We start from the raw sequence: 18563 nt of genomic DNA, 5'->3' as shown, positions 1-18563 counted from the left end.
TGTGATATATATACACTTAAATGCAATAAAGAATAAAAAAAGTCTTCCTTTTTTTTTTTTTTTATTTATTTTTGTTTGTCAATGCATTCCCCCCCGCCCCCCCCCCCCCCTTTTAAGACCATTGGGTGGAAGTGACGTTTGGCGTCACTTCTGTCATCCAATGTCATTGAGTTGAGTGGGGGGGGGGGGGTCATCATTCCCTCACTCGACTTCATGCCTCGAAGGGGAAAGGAATCGGATCGTCTCCACCGCTACCAACGGCTCCGGTAAGCGGCAGAGACAGCGGAAGGGGGGTGGGGGCACCTTTTCCGCTGCCAATAAAAATTATCTTGCAGCATATCCGCCGCGGAGACCACTTTTATCTGAAAGGGGACCCTCCACCAATTTTAAAAGTAGCGGGGCTATGGCCGCTATTTGCGACCATAACGGTATTCAACGTCAATGTACTGGAAGTGGTTAAAAATGCACCTTGCCCTACTTTTATGCTCCTTTCATTGGGGGGGGGGGGAGGGGGGGGGTGATAATTTGCAGCACTGCAGGAAGCTCGGCCATCATTCGAAAAGGTGGCATCTAGAAGACACAAAGTGAGGGGAGATTTACTAAAACTGGAGAGTGCAAAATCTGGTGCAGCTCTGCATGGGAGCCAATCAGCTTCTAACTTCAGCTTCTTCAATTAAAGCGGAGTCCGCCTGGGTAAAAAAAAGAAAAGTCAGCAACTACAAATACTGCAGCTTTAATATAAGGACCTTATATTAAACCTATATTTTATTATTATTATTATTATTATTATTATTATATTATATTATACCTGTCCTGGGGGCCCGCGATGTTGGCACCCGAAGCTGACCCCGTCCCTCGACTCTGGGTGGAGGCGCTGGCATCATTACAAAGGGAAACTAGAAGTTTCCTACTGCGCATGCGCGAGTCGTGCTGCGAGTTCCAAATGGTCCCTGCTGTCTTCTGGGACCCGTGTTTCTCCCAGACGGCGGGGGGGGGTGTAGTCAGACATTGCGTAGTTCGCCGCGCAATATTCAACATTGCGGCGATCTTTCCCCGGAAGTGGGAGTAGATACCTGGATTTGACAGGTATACAGGTATACGCTCCCCCCCCCCCCCCCACCCTGAAAGGTGCCAAATGTGGCACCGGAGGGGGGGGAATCCGATCCGTGGAAGTTTCATTTCTGGGTGGAACTCTGCTTTAAGCTTTGACAATAAAACCTGGAAGCTGATTGGCTCCTATGCAGAGCTGCACCAGATTCTGTGTGCTCCAGTTTTAGTAAATCCCCCCCCCCCCCAGTATGGTGGGAGTACTTGGGGGGGGGGGGGGCTGCCAACTGAATATATTTATCACAGTTACATTACGGTTGGGTTTTGAGATTTTTTTTGTGTCTTTTTACAGAAATAGACTCGCTATGGGAGGGGTTTCCCCGGCCGCAGTATTACAGTATATGCAGCATCTTTAGGACCCATCTTATTTGGAAGAATGCTCTGATTCTGGGATTCGCCACGTAAGTCGTCCAACTAATATTTTATTAAAAAAAGTAAAAACGGGGGGTTATTCCTGCGCTACCAGATTGGAAAAAATGTTATATAGTCGTAATCGACTTATGAACCTGTATGCAACCTCTATCACTGGGCAGCTGCATGCACCGAAAACAAGGGCTCAGACACAAACCCAAATCTAATGGTATAAAGAGAGGGGGGGGGGGGGGGGGGTGCCGCGCTATCCAAAGGGGTCTTAGCTTATAGGTGTTAATGATAATTCCTAATATTCCTAGGTCACGAAGTTTTAAATAATCATAAACATAAAACGATCGTAAAAAATCGCATGGATTTGAGTTGAGATTATGCGTAGATATAATGACTCAAAAGTAGATGTGTTGATCCAGCAAGGGATATAAATATAAACACTGATGCATATGTTGATCACAAAGTGAAAAAATATATATATAGATAAAAACCCAATTACTGCATGTGTTAAAATATTACAGTACAATATATCCAAAGTGCTCGTGCTCTTGTGTCTTAAATAAGAAAATCAAACTTGTACATATACTAAAGTGCAAAAATGGGGCAATACAATAAACAAATCATATATCAAGTGAAACAAACAAACATCAAGTGAAACAAACAAGAAAGGAGATATGGTCGCCTGATCCTCGTGTTGCGACCAGTGCGACAGTGCAAGTATTGTGTGGATGGTTAACGTGAGTAGTTAAACCCACTCTATTTGTTAGTGTCAAAAGTAAATTAGTAATTCAAGTGTCCAAAAAAAATGAATGAATGGTGTTCAAAACCAGTGCTCAAACACAATAATCGAATGACAGTGGGGTGTTGCTATGCAGATCAGACACTCTATATCCTCTTCATGCAGCATGCACTAGTGTAGGTAATGGCCCCTTACCTAGCGGTGCTAGGTCAACCGCATATAAGTTGTTAACTCCCGGAGTCTTGGGTCTTTCCCGCGTCTCTGCGTCCGGACTTGCTGACTCTACAGGATCTTATTGGGGGCTGGGATATGTCTAGTAGTGGTCCTAACTGGGGTCCTAGGACAGTGCGGCTCCTAGCTCCTCCTCCACATCATGTCTCCAGTGTATGTAAAATATAGGACAAGGTACCCAGATAGTGAAGTATGTTTCTTTAGGGTCACTTTATTCACATATGCAATATACAGAGTACTCACATTAGCAGTTCTTTTCATACAGCATGATATCCTACGAGCAGCGAGCTCGCAATGTATTCAGCAAGGAAGGTAAACCAAAAACAAGCCTATTCCGTCCCTTGTATTTATTTTTTGATGACTTTTTTTTTTGTGTTCAATAGATTTTTTTGTTTTTGTAAGGCCGCAGATAAAGAGTCAGTGCAAAGTTATATGAGACTGAACCAAGGCACACAGGCTCGTGATCTACTTAGTCAAAAATCAACAAGAGTAGATGGTACAATATAGACAGATACGGCTTATCTGTGACCTCAGAGCTCTTTCAGAAGGTCAACAGCAGCACAGTTAACAAACAAGAAAAGAAAAACGCGTAAGCCAAAGGACAGGGGTGGGGGAGGGGGGTAGCATCGTAGAAGACTTTCATCGGTGGTTTCACACTGATGCGGTGCAGGACGCCCCATGTAATTCGCAGAGGAATCGCAGGTAAATTACATGCGGTGTCTCTGGGATTTGTATGGCTCAAATCCCACCAAATTCACGCAGGAGCCTTTTTTTATTTTTTTTTTTATTTATTTATTTATTTATTTTTTTGTCTGCACCAGAATTGGATCACATGATGTTCAAACCCATTTGATCCGATTTGTAGAAATCACTGCGCTTTGCAAACCGATTTCGGGGTGTTGTTAACAATACAATCGGTTTGCGTGAACGGGTTGCGATTTTTGATGCGGTGCGCTGTCTGCAGCGAATTTGCTGTGAATTTGCACCACATCTAATGTGAACCGAGGGCTCAAGTGTATTTCTTCAACTACAGGTGAGTATAATAGTCGCTTGCAGGTCCAGTAGATGGCGCTCAAAATCCGAGGGCATACATTTGGAGATCCGTGTCCCAGGTTGTATGAAAGGTGCGCATGGTGTCAGTAAGTTTGGCAGTAAAAGGAGAAGTCCAGTCTGAGCTCGATTGGCTGGGCTTCTCCTATGGGTCACAATTCCTTTTGCACTCCTGTGACCCGTTTTCAGCGGAGAGCTGGCTGAAGTGCGCTCTCTGCTGACGTCACTGGAATCCGTCCAGGGACCGCGTCATCCCGACAGTAATGTCTGGATCCACCAGGTGCCTGTCTGAGCCTCTCAGCTCCCCGCCCCCCACCCCTCCACAGCTCAGCGCTCCAATGAGCATGGAGGAGCAGAGAGGAGAGCTGCTGATTGACAGTCAGCAGCTCTCTGCTCGGAGATCTGTGAGAACTGAGCCACCGGCGATGTTCGATCGCTCGGTTCTCAGTGTAGAGGTGGTGGGGGACAGATGCAGCATCCACCTAGGTCAGTATAAATGGGCCAAAAAAAAAAAAACAACAACATACTTCTCTTTTCATTTATTGTTCATGAGCAACCAGCGTACCTCAGATTTTACAGCTTGGAAGGAGAGGGGATTCGTCCACCAGGCTTCAGCTATAAATTGCTTGATGGCTGTAACTGCCCCAGGGGCCCCAGAGCCAGACAAATGGAAGAAGCAGTGGTGCAAGTGAGTCAGGCTTAGGGGGCACAGGCAGTCCGGCGGGCAGGGCTGCCATCAGGGGGGTACAGCCCATACACGATGGGCCCGGCTGTCTGGCGGGGATTGGAGAAGGAAGGGGCGGGTGCAGGAGAGCTCAGTGGCTGTGCTGGAATTTGGATTGTGTGTTAGTCATTGAACTGACATCGGGCTCTTTGCTGCCCCCTCTGGTATATTCTGGCATGTGCACCCCTCGTGTGTCCTGTGCAAGAGCTGGGAAAAGGAACATCACCTAACAAGTAAGGGCTGTTCTACAAGTAAGGGGGGGTTGTATGTATGTGTGTGTGTCTGTGTACATGTTTAGGACTGTGTGTGTGTGTGTGTGTGTGCATGTGTATGTGTGTCTGTGTACATGTTTAGGACTGTGTGTGTGTCTGTGTACGTGTGTGTGTCTGTGTACGTGTGTGTGTCTGTGTGTGTGTGTGCATGTGTATGTGTGTCTGTGTACATGTTTAGGACTGTGTGTGTGTCTGTGTACGTGTGTGTGTCTGTGTACGTGTGTGTGTCTGTGTGTGTGTGTGCATGTGTATGTGTGTCTGTGTACATGTTTAGGACTGTGTGTGTGTCTGTGTACGTGTGTGTGTGTGTGTGTGTGTGTGCATGTGTATGTGTATGTGTGTCTGTGTCTCATTTCACATGTAGGAATGGTGAGTGGGCCAAGAACCTGCTGGGAGTATAGAAAGGAGATCAGGCCTGCTCAGTGAGGGTCATTCTGGAAATGTCTTTCAAAGGGCGTCCTGGATGTCCTTCGCTATTGGAAAAGAGCTCAAAGACTGAATAAATTGTTTAACTTGCAAATAACTGAATAATTCAGCTTTAGGTCATTTACAGTCAGAGTGCAAGAATAACTGGTGACCGCTCAGCCAGCCCGTTTGTTTGGTGTACAAACCCATAAAATCAGTATTATTGGCCACCATACTAAACATATGATCTGGAACCAATCAGTACGGGTCCAGATTGCTTGGAGACCGGGGTGGGGTGGGGGTGGGGGTGGGGGCAGCACTGCTGCAGAATATGCTTGAGGCTGAAATATTACCTATTAACCCTCCTACTCTTACTGTGTTTGCAGGTTCATTGGCTGTGGTATCAGGCCGTGCTTTGCTGAGAACCTCATGGTTCTGGGGGGCTCCGTGTCGTACTTCCTGCAGGTTGGCAGTGCGGCTCTGGCCTGTATATTCCTCTGTATCACTGTAAACCACTGGGGGCGCCGTGCGGTTCTTCTGCTCTGCACAATACTGACTGGGCTTTGCTCTCTACTGCTCCTGGCACTCACACAATGTAAGTATCACACTCCTGTCCTGATTGGCTGTTTGTATGTCTTCACATAAATGTAAAAGACAAAGGAAAGAGAAACGGCACCACTGACAAAGTGAAGTCGCTTTTTTGGCTCTCGTAAAAGCAAAGATATTATGCAAAGATAATATGACATATGCAACCTCTTGCCAGGAACCAGAATGGCCGTTGTGGATGGCATGGAGATCATTAGGGCTGGCGGAAGCAGGGCACCAGGATAGTTTGATGGCATCAAAGATGGCATGGCAACATGTTTCAGGCGTTCCTGTCTTTTCTCAAGCCTCAAGGGGCAAGAATGCCCCCGAAACATGCTTGCCATATCATCTGAGAAGACATTTTTGTGCCCTGCTTCTGCCAGGACGATCTCCATGTGGTCCACAGTGACCATTCTGGTTCCTGGCAAGAGGCTGCATAAAAAGTGCCTGGGATGGGGAAAGGCTGCCATCAGGAGGAACTGCATTACCTGCAGCTTTTTGGATCACACACTGTGAGTTCATATTATCTTAGTTTTTATGAGAGCCAATAAACTATTACACTAGTCGGCGGTGCTTTTTCCCCTTCCTTTTGTCTTTTACATCAGGGCTCAAAATTTCAAGTCCTGAGCTACTAGCCAGGCCTTAAGGGTTACTCGCCACCAGTTGCCCCACCCAATGCCTACCCTGCCCCGTCCCTAATTCCACCCCTAAACACACCCTCATAAATTATCTCATGAAATGACACTTAAATGTTTTATGCAGAATTAAGTTACAAAAATAAATATTAACAACAACTTTATCAGTGCCCACCATTGCAGCCTCATCGGTGCCCACCATTGCAGCCTCATCGGTGCCCACCATTGGAGCCTCACCTGTGCCCATCAGTGCAGCCTTGTCAGTGCCCACCATTGCATCCTCACCTGTGCCCACCATTGCATCCTCACCTGTGCCCACCATTGCATCCTCACCTGTGCCCACCATTGCATCCTCACCTGTGCCCACCATTGCAGCCTTACCTGTGCCCATCAGTGCAGCCTTGTCAGTGCCCACCATTGCATCCTCACCAGTGCCCACCATTGCATCCTCACCAGTGCATCCTCACCTGTGCCCACCATTGCATCCTCACCTGTGCCCACCATTGCATCCTCACCTGTGCCCACCATTGCATCCTCACCTGTGCCCACCATTGCATCCTCACCTGTGCCCACCATTGCATCCTCACCTGTGCCCACCATTGCATCCTCACCTGTGCCCACCATTGCATCCTCACCTGTGCCCACCATTGCAGCCTCACCTGTGCTCACCATTTCAGCCTCACCTGTGCCCACCATTGCAGCCTCACCTTAGCAGTGGAAGAGAGAGGGCGGCCGGATCATCACAGGGGAAGAGCGCGGGGAGGAAGAGGATTGCCGGCCGGATTACAGAGCGATGGCACGCTCTAACAGGTTGCATTAGAATTGCCTCCGCTCGCCGTCACACACAGCCCTGCCTCCTGACCCAACGTCTGTGACGGACAGAACACGCCCCAGCATTGGACCGGCTTTCTGTCTATCGCAGGAAGCGGAGCTGTGTGTGACAGCGAGCGGAGGCAATTCTAATGTAAGCTATTGCTCTGTGATCCGGCCGGCAATCCTCTTCCTCCACGCTCTCTTCCCCCGGGGCGCTCGCTGGGAGAACGGCTCCGCAGCCCACGCTCGCCAGCCCTCATTTTCCACTTCACAGAATGCGAGTAGGCGATTGGGAAATTTGAGGGCTTTTTTTACATCTATATATGTGTGTCTGCAAGTGGGAGTCACCCCAACCCTGCAATCTTTCATGGAGGAATATGGACTTGTAAAGGATTATGTCACACTTATAGGGAAATGATATCTTTTGACACATTTGCACACACTTTGGATGAGTTTTAAGCCTTTTGCTCCGGGGAGTTGTGCGTTTTGCACGTACATACATGTTTATAGTGTCTTCACATAACCTCATGCTCGGTAACTCTTCTGTTTTCTCCCGTGCAGATCTCTTCTCCGGAGCCTCTATAGCCATCTCTGTCCTGGGCTCCCTCTGTGCCCACGCTATGGTGATGCTGAGCGTCTTCTATGCCAGCGAGGTGCTGCCAACGATCATCCGGTGAGCAAAGACTGCTACTGCGCCCTCGATCTGTGCTATTGCGGGTGCACTCAGCTCTACCCCGTAACACCAAGACCGACCCCCCTCAGTATCTAGTGTCCCCTCATCTGTCAATGAATAGGAGGGCGATGCAGCTTCTCTCTGGGAGGACAGGATGGGGCTCTCTGGTGTAAATTGTGTCTGACAAGAAACCATCCTAATATCCTAATCTACACCAGCAGTCAGAGACCTCTGTCTTTTTATTTATTTCATTTTTTTGCGGGTTTAGGTTTTTTTTTTTTCTCTGTGGTTTAGCGCCCACCAAAATAAATCAATAGGGTAGGCAGTGGTCTTACATAGCTGTAGACAGATTGAAGGAAATTGCACAAAAAGATTAGAAGAAGCATGGCTACCCGAAGAGCATTGTGAACCCGTCTGTAACTAATAGTAGCCAATTATCCTTCAACTTTCCGTGATCTTTTTTTGTAGCAAACTGAAATCGTAAAATAGAGTATCCAAAGTACAAAGCGTAATACATTTATTTTATTCAAAAAGTATTTAAAATAGTAGTCAATAAAAACAATATAAAGTCACCATACAGATAACGATGTCTAGTATTTTGAACTGGAGGGGCCCTAGGTGAGCCAAAGACGCAGGATTCACCCAACGTTCCCAAACGTGCGTGTTTGGGTCAATATCTGAGACCCACCTAGAGCCCCTCCAGTATAAAATACTACACATCGTTATCTGTATGGGGAATTTCTATTGTTTTTATTATTATTATTATTATTTGTTATATTGACTACTATTTTAAATACTTTTTGAATAAAATAAATTTATTACAATTTGTACTTTGGATACTCTATTGTCCCGCTGCCTTTAAAGTCCCACTGGGGGGGGGTCCTTTTGTAAATCTAAAGTGGTAACCTACAAAGTTTTTTGAGGGCGTCGTCTATAGACAGTAAAATTTACGTTGGGTTCCTTTGTAAATCTAAAGCGGTAACCTGTAAAGGTTTTTGAAGCGTTGTCTATGGACAGTAACATTTACGCTGTTTGCGCCGTTGCACGGGCGTGCAAAATTTTTAAATTGTAACGTCACGAGTGTCAGAAAAAGGCCTGGAGCTCAAATGGTTAAGGGATGTGAAAAGTAATGCAAAGTGAGAGTTTTCAAAAAGGATTGAAAAGTGAAAAACAAATTTTAAATATGGATTGAAAATGAGAAGAGTTTTGGTTTCTCAGGAATCTCTTAGCACTACGGTGACAAGGTTGTATCCTTCGGTGTTTGGGTCACTGAACTTTAGCTATAGAAAGTACAGGCCGGCAACTCGACAGCTTCTCCATAGAAAATATTTATTTTAAGCATTACAGCAATAACATCATCCAAAATTGCTGACGTGTTTCGGCCTTTGGCCTTCATCAAAAGCTTTTGATCATCCAAAAATTAACGCGTTTTGGCCTTCATCAAAAGTTTGAAGGCCTAAGGCCAAAACGCGTCAGTATTTTTGGATGATGTTATTGCTGTAATGCTTTAAATAAATATATTTTCTATGGAGAAGCTGTCGAGTTGCCGGCCTGTACTTTCTATAGATTTTTTTTGTGAGCTTAATTAGCCAGAGCACCGACTACTCTACACACCAACTATACTTGTATAGCGGTAGAGCTTGGGGGAGTTTTCTTTTTTTTTTTCTCTTGCTACTGAACTTTTAGCTCTTTGACATTTTGCTCTTCTTCTTTTCTGAGTTTGTAGCTCATGAACTGATTTTTTTTTTTTTTTTCTCCCTTGTCGCTGTTCAGGGGTTCCGGCCTGGGTCTGATCCTGGGAATCAGCATGTTGGGTCGAGCCGCCCTCCCCATCATCATCCTCCAGCAGAAATCCGGTTTCTTCCTGTTCCATGTCGTCCTCTCCTCTTTCTGTATCCTGTCCGTCCTCAGCCTCCTCCTACTGCCCGAGACCAAAAGGAAGAGCCTCCCCGACACCCTGAGACAAGGAGACAGCCTGCGCCGCCCGCCTCTGCTCCTCCAGACCACCCAGGATGCCGTACCTCTCCTGTCCCCGGACAAACCCCGCCTGGACTACAACCCCGAGAGCTACGCCCGCCTTGCCAGCTCCACCAAGAAAATCATTAGAACTGGATCCAGATGTGGAGAGGATAACCAAGCGATGACCGGCGAATGATTGGGCCACAACTATGGATACGATATGGGCACTGTGCAATAAAGAGCACCACCTCTTCTGTTACTGCAATGGAAGTGGAGACAACATTGTGGCACAATATTTGTTTTTTGTTTTTTTTTATGCAGAAATAATTTGAGCGAAAAAGAAGCATCTTCCATGTAGCATCGTAATGTGCTTGTAACAGTCCCAGAATCCTCGGCTTGTAAAACATTGTTCGTCCATCTACTGCTTTGCAAGCAAGATGCAAATCCCAAATTCATTGGCTGAAAAAAAAACAGATTTTTTATTTTCTGTATTAAAGTGGTTATAGAGTCTCAGGCATTCCTCGCATTAAGGTGAAAAGTGTTTAGGTGATAGGGCCCCCCCCCCCCCCCCCCTTTCCTTTTGAACTTACCTGAGCCCTCATTCGATCCAGCGCTGTGCCATCCTGCATCTTCTCTCTTCCGGGTCTTGCTGTCTTTGCTGAGGCCGATGGAGCCATTGCTGTCAATCAAAGCCAGTGATGAGGGGGTGGGGCTAAGCTGCTGCACTGTCTGTGTCTATAGATGCAGGCAGTGGGGCCTGGGGAGTGAGCCTGCACAAATGTCTCTATAGGAAGCCACATCTTATGGGGTCACTCACCAGAGAGAAGGAGCCAGAAGCTCCAGTGGAGGACCCCCCCCCCCCCCCCCAAAAAAAAAAAAAAAAATGGAAATTTTGGGGCCACTTTGTGCAATTCCATTACAAGTATAAACCTTCTTTTTTTTTTTTTCTTAATTTGTATTTGCAATTACTTTAATCTTAGTCTTGACTGTTTTTTGTTTGTGTGCAGACTCCCAGCATTGGGAGGACACGGCCCGGCTGGTGACTCATCTAGGCCAGCAATAAATTATTTATTAAAGGAATTTTGTAATTTTCTTTGGATGTTGCAAGCTCTGTACTATTTGAAGCCTCTGTGCGAAACTTTTGGCGTAGACTTGCAATGTCAGAGACACACCTTCGATCTCAGTGGAGGCTTTTCACTCCATAATAATTCAGAACACGGGAGGGGAAGCGAAACGCAGAAAGAGGCTTTATCTCCTATTTATTGCATTTTTCTTCTATAGTCCTTGTTTTGTGATTTGCTGTTCTAAATTTCCAAATGGGTTAAGACCCCCCAAGAAGTGCCCCGGAATATGAACTAGAGGTCCTCAGTCAGTCCTAAGTGCAACAGACTTGTCCAAAAAAAAAAACATGTTATTTGGCAACCAAAAGCACAGCAAAGTAACACGACGTATACTGCATCCCATCCCCCTCCTAATCTCATATCCTGCCCTAAAGTCGTTCTAAAGGGTTTTTTTTACCTTTTTAATGCATTTTCTGCAATAAGACAAATCTGAGTGCAGACCCCCCCCCCCTTATACTTACCTGAGCTAGAGCTGCACGATTTTGGCTAAAATGAGAATCTCGGTTTTTTTTTTTTTGCTTAAAATAAAGATCACGATTCTTGCATTGTAACATCATCTTTCACATTATACAAAAATTGGGCTAACTTTACTGTTTGTTTTTTTTTTTTTTTGTTTTTTTTTAATTCATTGAAGTGTAATTTTTTTTCCCAAAAAATTGCATTTGAAAGACCACTGCGCAAATACAGTGTGACATAAAATATTGCAACACCGCCATTTTTTTTCTTTAGGGTCTCTGCTAAAAGAAAAAAGTATATAATATATAGACACACACACATATTATATAGAAATGTGTGTATATGTATGTATGTGTGTGTATGTATAATATATATTTGTGTGTATGTATGTGTGTATATATGTGTATGTATGTGTGTGTGTGTGTGTGTGTGTGTGTGTATGTATGTATATATATATATATATATATATATATATATATATATATATATATATATATATATATATATATATATATATATATATATATATATATATATATATATATATATATACACACATATAATATAATTAGTGTGTGTATGTATGGGGATTCTAAGTAATTTCTAGCAAAAAATACTGATTTTAAGTTATCAATAAGTGTCAGGAAAAAGGTCTTTAAGTGGTTAAACTGACCTCATTCACAGACCAGTTCATCCCTTTGATCTAAAAGAACCAAATGATACAATGTTTATAGTTTTCTCAGCACTATAAAATTTGGATAAACATTTGCTGGCTTTTTTTTTTTTTTTTTTTTTGTGATAAATATGAAGATTGCATTTGAATATTTTTCATTGCCCAGAAGGTGGAGCCTTCAAAAAAAATTACCTACTCTGTAATGATTTTGCACAGAGCATCCCCAATCCTCCTCTTCTTGGGTCCCCCTCCGCCAGCGCTCCTGGCTCCTCCCCCTTTTCTGAGTAGCTCCCCTAACAAGCTGCTTGTGCAGGCTCGCTCCTCCATGGACACAACAGCTGAGATTTTCCCCGCCCCCCTTTTTATAGTATTTGATTGACAGCTGCTATCACTCTGCCATGTGAGGAGGGAGAGAGCCGCTGCTCCGGGGCACAGCGCTGGATCGAGATCGGACTTGGGTAAGTATAGGGTGGGGGAGGGGAGCTGAGGGGCTCCTCATACATAAGATTATTTACCTTAACGCAGAGAATACATTAGGGCAGTGATGGTGAACCTTGGCACCCCAGATGTTTTGAAACTACATTTCCCATGATGCTCAACCACTCTGCAGTGTAGTTGAGCATCACGGGAAATGTAGTTCCAAAACATCTGGGGTGCCAAGGTTCGCCATCACTGCATTAGGGGATCCATTCACACCTAGGCATTCCGGATCGCAGGCGGAATCGCCACAATTCTGCCCAAGAACTCAAATCGCCGCAAAACGCAGGATGTGCTTTGCTATCTCCCGTTGCTTTCAAAGGCACCCCAATCATGGCACGATTGTCGCCCTCGGCAAATCCCTGTAAAAATCTCACAAACAGAATCGCGGGACGCCTGTCACCCAAAAGACGTTCTGCCAAAATTGTGTGAAAGTAACAGGGAACACAAGTGAATCCTGCGGCGATTCTGGACCGTGGGCAGGATCTCAGCGATTCCACCCCAGATCCGGGACGCCTATGTGTAAATGGAGCCTTTAAGGTAAAAAAAAAAAAAAAAAGCCTTAAGGCCCCTTTCACACTTGTGCGACTTTTGGACATCAGAGTGGCATGACAAGTCGTATCCCATGATTCCCAATGATAACTATTCCTATCTGTGCCACTTCAAGTCGCACCTGTACTACTTTGGTCTGACTTTGATGCGAGTGGAGGTCCATAGACCTCCAAGTTTACACCGGCATTCCCTGAAATCGCGGCAAAATCACGCGACTTTCAAGTAGCGGCCGTGTGAAAGGGGCTTTTAGACTTTAGAAAAACTTTAAGCGCCTTTTTATATAGTATTGCTATATCCCTGTTGTTTAGAGGCTCAATAATTCTAGCTGCATTTCACTTGCAGAATTGGATGGCTCAACAAGCCGTTAAGGCCGGTGTTCTGACATAAACTGTCGTCCTATCGGATAGTGTCCGCTCCGTACTGCGCAGGCGCAGCGCTTGCGCAGTACGGAGCAGAAGGAGATACCGAAAGTGTCCGAAGTTGATCAGCTGACCATCAGCTGTACACGGCGCTTTGGCACTTGTTAGCGATGGCTGTGTAAGAGGGCCCCTCGCGGGCTCGCTTAGTTCGCCACGCTTCGGGCACGGCCTCGCTGCGCTCGGCAACTATTTATTCTCACTCTATGTCCACTTGGATAGTAGGGAATGAACCTGGACACAGGGTGAGAATAACAGCGCAGGCGCCGTGTACAGCTGATGATCAGCTGTTAAACTTCGGAGACTTTCGGCGTCTCGTTTGTCCTCCGTACTGCGCCTGCGCACTACAGGGCGGACACTATATGATAGGGGACTGTATTTGACAAGACACCGGGTTCACACCTATGCATTTTTTTTTAGTGCGTTTTTTCAGTTTTGCAGAAACACACTACAGTCCATTTAACATGGTTTCCTATGGATGTAGTTCACATCTGTGCATTTTATGGAACGGACCGGGAACTTTTTTTTTCTTTTTCTTTCTGGTTTTTGGTTTCATAGACTTCAATGGTTTAAAGATGTGTCATTAAGGAGAAAGCAAAAAAGTTCCAAACAAATAGGTTCTTTCCAGCTTAAGTGAGCGCTGCTTATACTGGAAAGAACCTATTTGTTTGGAACTTTTTTGCTTTCTCCTTAATGTTCTATCTGATTATAGCAGCTGCTTAATTTTATATCTTTCTATCTTAAGGCTGGATTCACACCTATGGCATTTTTTTGCTTTTTGCATTTTGCAGATTTGCACTACAGAACGTGTTCCATAGGAAACCGTGTTAAATGGTCCGTAGTGCAAATCTGCAAAATGCAAAAAGCACTAAAAATGCCATCGGTGTGAATCCAGCCTTAGGCTTGGTTTCCACTATTGCAACCCCAAAGTCGCGCGATTTTTGTTGCGACTTGAAGCAATGCCTCTGAATTCTTGAGGTCTGTGGACCTCAAGTTGCATCAAAGTGGGACCAAATTAGTGCAGGGACTACTTTGAAGTCGCACAGATATGAACGGTACTCATCGTGGGGTACAACTTGCCATGTGACTTTTCAGTCGCAAGTCGCACAAGTGGAAGCCGAACCGTATGGATACGTTCATAGTTTCCATTAAAGGGAGTCATGAAGCAGACACCTACCGTCCAGGCTGTCTTTTATCAGATTTTTTTTATTTTATTATTTTTTCTAAATGATCAAAAAAATGAATTTACAAAAAAAGGAAATGTCTCTGCTGGACGTGTCCTTTAAATTTAACCTTCAGCAAATTCTTTTTATCCAGCATGTGCGATTTAGGATTTACTTTTTTTTTTGTTTTGCGTCCTGTCCGTGTCACGGCCGCTCGCCTGCCACGTCTCATTGGCTCTGCTGACCCGTCGTGTCCAGTGACTCTGAACAATGGCCGGGAGGGACAGCAAAGTGCCGTCACAAATCCTTTTAGGAAATAACAGACAAAAAGAAACAAGAAACAAGAACAGAGAAGTCCGGGGATACAAAAAGTGAAACTAGAACTGTTTTAGCTCAATCTCATTTTTTTTTCTTCTTATTTATACACAAAATCTTTGTATTTTTGGATGGAGAAGCTGGAGGATCTCTGCAGGTTTAAACACTCCAACATTTTCCCCTCTTATCTCCTTATAAAAGGGGAATTTAGGAAGAACACCCCCTCCCCCCTCCCCACCTTAGTACTTTTGACCACAGGTTTAAACTAAAACAGTATTTTTCAAAGTTTGGCCCACTGGCCCGGCTAACCTCTCTCATTAAGAAAGCCCAGCATGGTTACCAACCGTCCTAAAGGATCCGCCCACCAGAAGTGATATGTAGCTATAGGTGGAGCCTGATGGACCGAGAAAACATGGCGGCTTCTTGAACATCACATTACAATCTCCTTCCCATAATTCCTGGCGGTTTTTGCCCATCGGAAACTTTTGGATTTTTTTTTCCAACCACCTTTTGCCTGTTCTGGTGCCTCTTGTTTAAAGTGGTTGTAACCCCCCCCCCCCCCCAATGCGGAAGTTGTACCTAATAGGTAAACCTATAATAAGGCTTACCTATAGCTACAGTAAAAATCTCCAAAACGTGCGCCATTTAGGAGATATTTACCTTGTAGTGCGTCAATGATGTCACCGGTGCATGCGCTGTGAAGAAATGATTCCCCAGCGAGTGCCATGACTGGCAGCTCTCGCGCACGCATGCGTGGGAGTGACGTCACGCAACTCTGGCCAGTCAAAGAGCCGGAGTCCGCGGCCCCGGAAGGAAGAGGGGTGAAGATGGATGCGGCCACCAGCGGGGACAGCGCGGGCTTCGTTTGCAGGTAAGTGGCACATAATGGGCTAGTATGTGATGCATGCTAGCCCATTACGCTTTTACTTTGCAGGGAACGAAAAAGGAAGTAAAACCCATCAGGGTTTACTTCCTCTTTAAAGTGATTGTAAAGGTTCATTTAAAAAAAAAAAAAAATAACAAACATCTCATACTTACCTCCACTATGCAGTTCGTTTTGTACAGAGCGGCCCCGAACACCGACTTCTGGGGTCCCCCGGAGGCTCTCGCAGCTCCTCCCCACATCAGATAACCCCCTAGCAGAAGCGATCTCGCGGGGGGTTACTTGTGGTCTCGCTCCCAAGTCCAGCATTTGCGTCCATAGACACGAATTCTGGACTCGGCCCCGCCCCCACATCATTGGATTTGATTGACAGCAGAGGGAGCCAATGGCTGCGCTGCTATGAGTCCATCCAATCAAGAGCCGGGCAAAGGAAGAGCGCATCTCTGCCAGCTGAAATTCTGGGGTTCAAGTAAGTAAAAAAAAAATGGGGGGGGGGGGGATTGGGGGGGCAGGCCGGTGACTGCCAGGTGTTTATTCACCTTAATGCATTGGATGCACGAGGGTTTACAACCCCTTTAAGTCCCATAAAATAAACTAAAAATGAAGCTGGGAGAGTTTGAACCCCTCACAATGGCCACAGCAAGTGTGCGGACCCCTGAACTGAAGCGCAGACATCTCAATGAGGCTAGGTTCACACCTATGCGGACAGGCTGCAGTTGTGTTTTCCCAGTGCATTATGCATTTTTTGATGCATTTTTTTGTGTTTTTGGGAGGTGTCTGTTGTCCTGCAGGAGAAACCAGCAAAAAAGTCAGCAGAAATGCATCAAAATAAATGCAAGCATTTTAATACGTTTCTGCTGCATTTCCATTGACGTCTATGGAACTAAAAATGCAAACTGCTGCGACCAATAAAGTCCCTGACCCTTTCCAAAAAAAAATGCAGTGGTTGAAAATGGCACAGATGTGAACGTGTCCCATAAGAAATCATGATAAATGGATTGCAGTGAGTTTCTGCAAAACTAAAAAAACGCACAGGTGTGAACCCAGCCTAGTGGAAACTGTTGAGTGATTGAACTCTCCAACATCCGTTTTGGATGGACTGTTCCTTTAATAAAGGTTTAAGTACAGCATCCCATACAAATCTACTCTGAATGGACTTTGGTTGCTATGGGTTACTGCAGTACATGGAATAAGAACTCTTTAAGAAATATATCCAGAAAAGTGGACTTCAGACTCAGATCTGTCAACTGGAGAAATGACGCACAGGAATAGAGGAGAAGTCTGGGTTGGGCGGTGCGCCACACATAGAGGTAGAAATAAAACCTACACGGTAAAGTAAATGGCAATAATAATAATGAAGAAAATGTAGCATTGTGAATAAGATAGAAAGTAGCAGTGACTATAATCAGGGTGTTTATAACTGTTTGGGAATTTACTATGTAAAATTGTTTTTATTTCAAATCTTTAAATTATTCAATAAAATACTATATAAATTGTAAAAAATTGCTTTTTTCTTTGGCACTGAGGCCGTAAAATTTTTATTTTGTTTTGTTATTTTTTAAGCCGAGAGCCCACAAACCACACAGGAGAATTATGAAGAATGTAGAAAAATGGTGGCATCCCAGGTCATTTTAATAACATTAACAGACAGTCAACAGTGGCACCAAGTCCCACATTTACCTTTAAAGCTTCTAAGTGTTGTCTGGGGTTGGGTGTGATGTGTAGATTAAACTTCTTCCCCCCCCCCCCCCCTGTCTTTTAGTAGGTTGTGGAATGTAGTGGGTTGGAAGAGCGGTTTGTATAAATAGCCTGCGGCCTGGAACAGCGGGGTCCTTGTCCTTGTGGAGAAGACCTAGCCGGTAGCGGCCGGTTCACAGGGGGCACAGCTGCCCCCCCCCCCCCCCCCCCATCTCGCACCATCTGTGTGGCGGGGCACCGGACCAACAAGTTTCTACTAGGTGATTGGGGGTGTTTGTGCTAGGATGGGGATTTGGAGTGGGGAAGGAGAGAATGTGTACCCTTATTGGAAATTTGAGGGGTGGAGGATTTGTGCTAGGAGGGACGATTTTGTGGGGGGGTGAAGGGGGCAAAGATTTCTACTGGGGAGGGGGGAATTTCAGCAGGGGGGGCATTTGCACGGAGAGGAGGGGGGATTTATGTTTAGGGGTAATCATGCAAATTCGTGCCCAATTTTTTTTGGGGGAGGGGGTTTTGCCGACACATAATGCTCATACATATTGGGGGGGCACAGTTTGGCAATGTTCACCCTGGACTCTAGGTGACCTTGTCCCGCCACTGGTGGGACCCGCCAGGAGTCTGTGCACTACACCAGGGAGCATGGCATAGCTCTTCCTAACAAGAAACTGGAGCGGAGATGAAGATAATCCAAGGCACTATTACCTCTGTGAGGGCAAATAGGAGACATAAGACAAAAAGAATGACACAAATTGATTTTTTTTTTTATTATATTAAACAATCTAGAGCAATCAAGGAGTTGCTCGTGTGAGAACCACTGAGATACTTGCATAACGCATTATGCTGCACCAAACCTGATCCTCCAAGTCCATTTTTTTTATTTTTTACCACATACTGCAGTACTGTCAGAAGTTTTTCCGTCCAGCATTCCTTAATATCACTTCTGCATTATTCTTACTCTTCCTTACTTTCTGTGTTTTGCCCATCCCTAATCACAACCATAACGTCTTGATCCATCTGCTACAAGCTGGAGATTGTGGTCATCACCCAGCCTCACCTCCTCCTGAAAAATCAATCATAGATCCACAAGGCACTGCCTTGTCCCGTCACTGATAGAAGTGCGTATATGGAAGGAGCACCAGACCAAAAGACAGTTATTGATATTGTGTTGAGACAGCCAATGCGTTTCAGGGGGTCAAAGGAACTCCCCCCTTCAAGGAGAAGTTCTTCAGACCCCTGAAACACGTTGGCTGTCT

The 18563-nt window shown here is 45.2% G+C and overlaps 1 protein-coding gene across 1 annotated transcript in view; it reads left to right on the top strand.

Moving 5' to 3' along the window:
* Window positions 1-10636, top strand: part of SLC22A31 (solute carrier family 22 member 31) — a gene marked incomplete in the record, with an annotated part of 27399 nt that extends 16763 nt beyond the window's left edge. Inside the window, 4 exon segments of the mRNA XM_073605942.1 lie at window positions 1400-1508; window positions 5278-5486; window positions 7486-7597; window positions 9371-10636. Coding sequence (XP_073462043.1) covers window positions 1400-1508; window positions 5278-5486; window positions 7486-7597; window positions 9371-9752 — 812 coding nt within the window.
* Window positions 10637-18563: the final 7927 nt, after the last annotated feature.

Source organism: Aquarana catesbeiana, linkage group LG11 (assembly GCF_042186555.1).
Source record: "Aquarana catesbeiana isolate 2022-GZ linkage group LG11, ASM4218655v1, whole genome shotgun sequence".
Taxonomy (NCBI): domain Eukaryota; kingdom Metazoa; phylum Chordata; class Amphibia; order Anura; family Ranidae; genus Aquarana; species Aquarana catesbeiana.
Note: the sequence above shows the minus strand (reverse complement) of the source record. Positions and strands in the feature narration are given on the sequence as shown.